Raw genomic sequence first — 2,456 nt, 5'->3', positions numbered from 1 at the left:
TATTGACTTTAATCTTGGGTACATTACTCACTCTTCCTTTCTGGGTCTTTATGTCTCCCTGTAAAATAAGTGGTGAGAATAGAAATAAGAATAACATAGTTTATTTTTTTCCATGCTTCATATATCATACAATATCTTATTTTGCCTTAAAACACTAAGTCTAGGTGTATTTTATCCCCAATTTACAGATGGAGACACTGAGGCTTAAAGGTTAAATTATCTGTTCAATGTCCCAAGGAGAGTAAATTGTCAATTAGATTCAAAATAAAGTCTGCCAGAATCCATCTGCAGAGATTCAAAACACTGCACATCTGACATTAATTATATTATTTGCTCTTTATATTGAAACATGAGAATATAGAATTATTATCTCCACTGTTCAAGTAACAACACAACATAACTAAACAAGAAACCACAAAATTTGGAACACAGTGTAGCTAAGGCAACCATATCACATCAAGGAACTGGCTAAGTATGGAATTTGACCCATGTAAGTCTTATTCCAAAGTTTCTGCACTTAATTTTTAAGCTACGATACCTCAAGTAAAGACTGGGTGATCTCAAATATGCCTTTTACAGGGTAACATTTTAGGATTCTGGAGCTTAGGGAAGCAGGAGGAAAGAAAAGAGTGCATTGTCATAGGTGTTGGGGGATGCTATTTGTTACCCAGAAGGAAGAAGATGACTCCAACTCTTCATATCCACCTCCATCTCCTTCCTTTAATCATTTAGGTGGGCTGCTAAGGCAGCAGACCCTCGATGTGAGGAGCTAACTTCAGTGTTTTCAAATGGCAGGTGAAGACTGTTCTCTGCTGTTACTGACATGGGAGCTGCGGGCAACGCAAGCCTTGATCTGTTACCCTTCTTCCTGACTGGCATCCCAGGACTGGAGGCCCAACATGGCTGGCTCTCCATCCCCTTCTTCACCATGTATATCGTGGCTATTGTGGGCAACAGCCTAATCATGGCAGCAGTGCAGGCAAACCCTGCCCTGCATGAACCAATGTACCTGTTCCTCTCCATGTTGGCCATCACTGAGGTGGGAGTTTCTGTATCTACACTGCCCACTGTCATGGGCATTCTTTGGTTTGATGCCCGCCAGGTTGACTTTGATGGCTGCCTGGCCCAGATGTTCTTCATTCACACCTTCTCTTGCATGGAGTCAGGGGTTTTGTTGGCCATGAGTTATGACCGCTTTGTAGCCATCTACAATCCGCTGAGGTATACGGCCATCTTGACCTTACCCCGTATCATCTCCATTGGTCTGGGAGTTACACTGAAGGGTGTGGCACTCATGGCCCCCCTTCCAGTCCTTTTGAGGCAACTGCCATATTGCCACGCTAACATCCTCTCCCACTCCTACTGCCTGCACTCTGACCTGATCCAGCTGCCTTGTGCTGATACAAAGCTCAACAGCATCCTGGGCTTGGCCATTGTCCTGGCCACTTTTGGACTAGACTCACTGCTCATCGTGGTCTCTTATGTGCTGATTCTTTACACAGTGCTGGGCATTGCCTCCAGGGAGGGACAGCAGAAGGCCCTTAACACATGTGTGTCACACATCTGTGCAGTGCTTCTGTACTATGTACCTATGATTGGTGTGTCTGTGATGCATCGTGCTGCCAAGCATGCCTCACCCATGGTCCACACACTCATGTCTAGCATCTACCTCTTTGTACCTCCTGTGCTCAACCCCATCATCTACAGTGTCAAGACTCAGCCAATCCGACAGGGAATTGTCACCTTATTCAGCAAGAGGAAAATGCTTTTTTCATTCAAAGGAAACATGGACTTTCAGTCAGTTCATAAACCCTAATGGTGTTTCTGGTATGGGGAAAATTCTACAAAAGGCATTTTGAGGAGAAATAGGGAGGAGGGATTCAAGGTGTTGCCACAGGCTTGGCTCTAGATCACAGGAGTTGTACCTAAGCCCTTTCCATCTCTCACACTGCATCTGTGTTTGTGTCTGTGGGCTCACGTGTGTGTCTTTCTTCCTTAGCCAGATACAATCAACTTGAGGGCAGAGATTATGTATTTCCCTTTACCTTATTACCTCAAAAATCCTAGCAAAGACCTGAAGAATAGTCAACAGTGAAGGACAGAGATATAATGGCATTTGAATTGAAATAAAATGAATGTACATTTTTAATGTATTAGGTAGAAATGCAGAGTTTCCTCCAATAAGGAAAGATCTTCCTAGGAGCATGCTTATGAGTGGGATAAGCATACTTTCTGGTGGCCCCAGGTAGTCATAGTTTATACCTGTTTTCCTTGGTATCATTAATAGTGCCCCCTTTCACTCTCAAAAATGTACATATTTAGTCAATAAATTATATGGTAGATCTACCTGTGAAGCAAATTCTGTAATGAACCCAACTCTTCCTCCACCCACTATCAGAATGCCTCCACTTCCAGAGTTTATGTACCAGGAGACTCTGGGGTGAGGAAAACCTGAT

General features: G+C 43.5%; 1 protein-coding gene across 1 annotated transcript; it reads left to right on the top strand.

Moving 5' to 3' along the window:
- Positions 1-823: 823 nt before the first annotated feature.
- On the top strand, positions 824-1,885 carry LOC119537873 (olfactory receptor 51I2-like). The gene has a single exon (XM_037840469.1). It carries the CDS (start codon positions 824-826, stop codon positions 1,814-1,816), a length of 993 nt encoding a protein of 330 aa, XP_037696397.1. The 3' UTR covers positions 1,817-1,885.
- The last annotated feature ends 571 nt before the right edge of the window (positions 1,886-2,456 follow it).

Source organism: Choloepus didactylus, chromosome 6 (assembly GCF_015220235.1).
Source record: "Choloepus didactylus isolate mChoDid1 chromosome 6, mChoDid1.pri, whole genome shotgun sequence".
In the NCBI taxonomy this organism is placed as follows: Eukaryota; Metazoa; Chordata; class Mammalia; order Pilosa; family Megalonychidae; genus Choloepus; species Choloepus didactylus.
The sequence above is the reverse complement of the archived record's forward strand: the minus strand, read 5'-3'. Positions and strand labels throughout refer to the sequence as shown.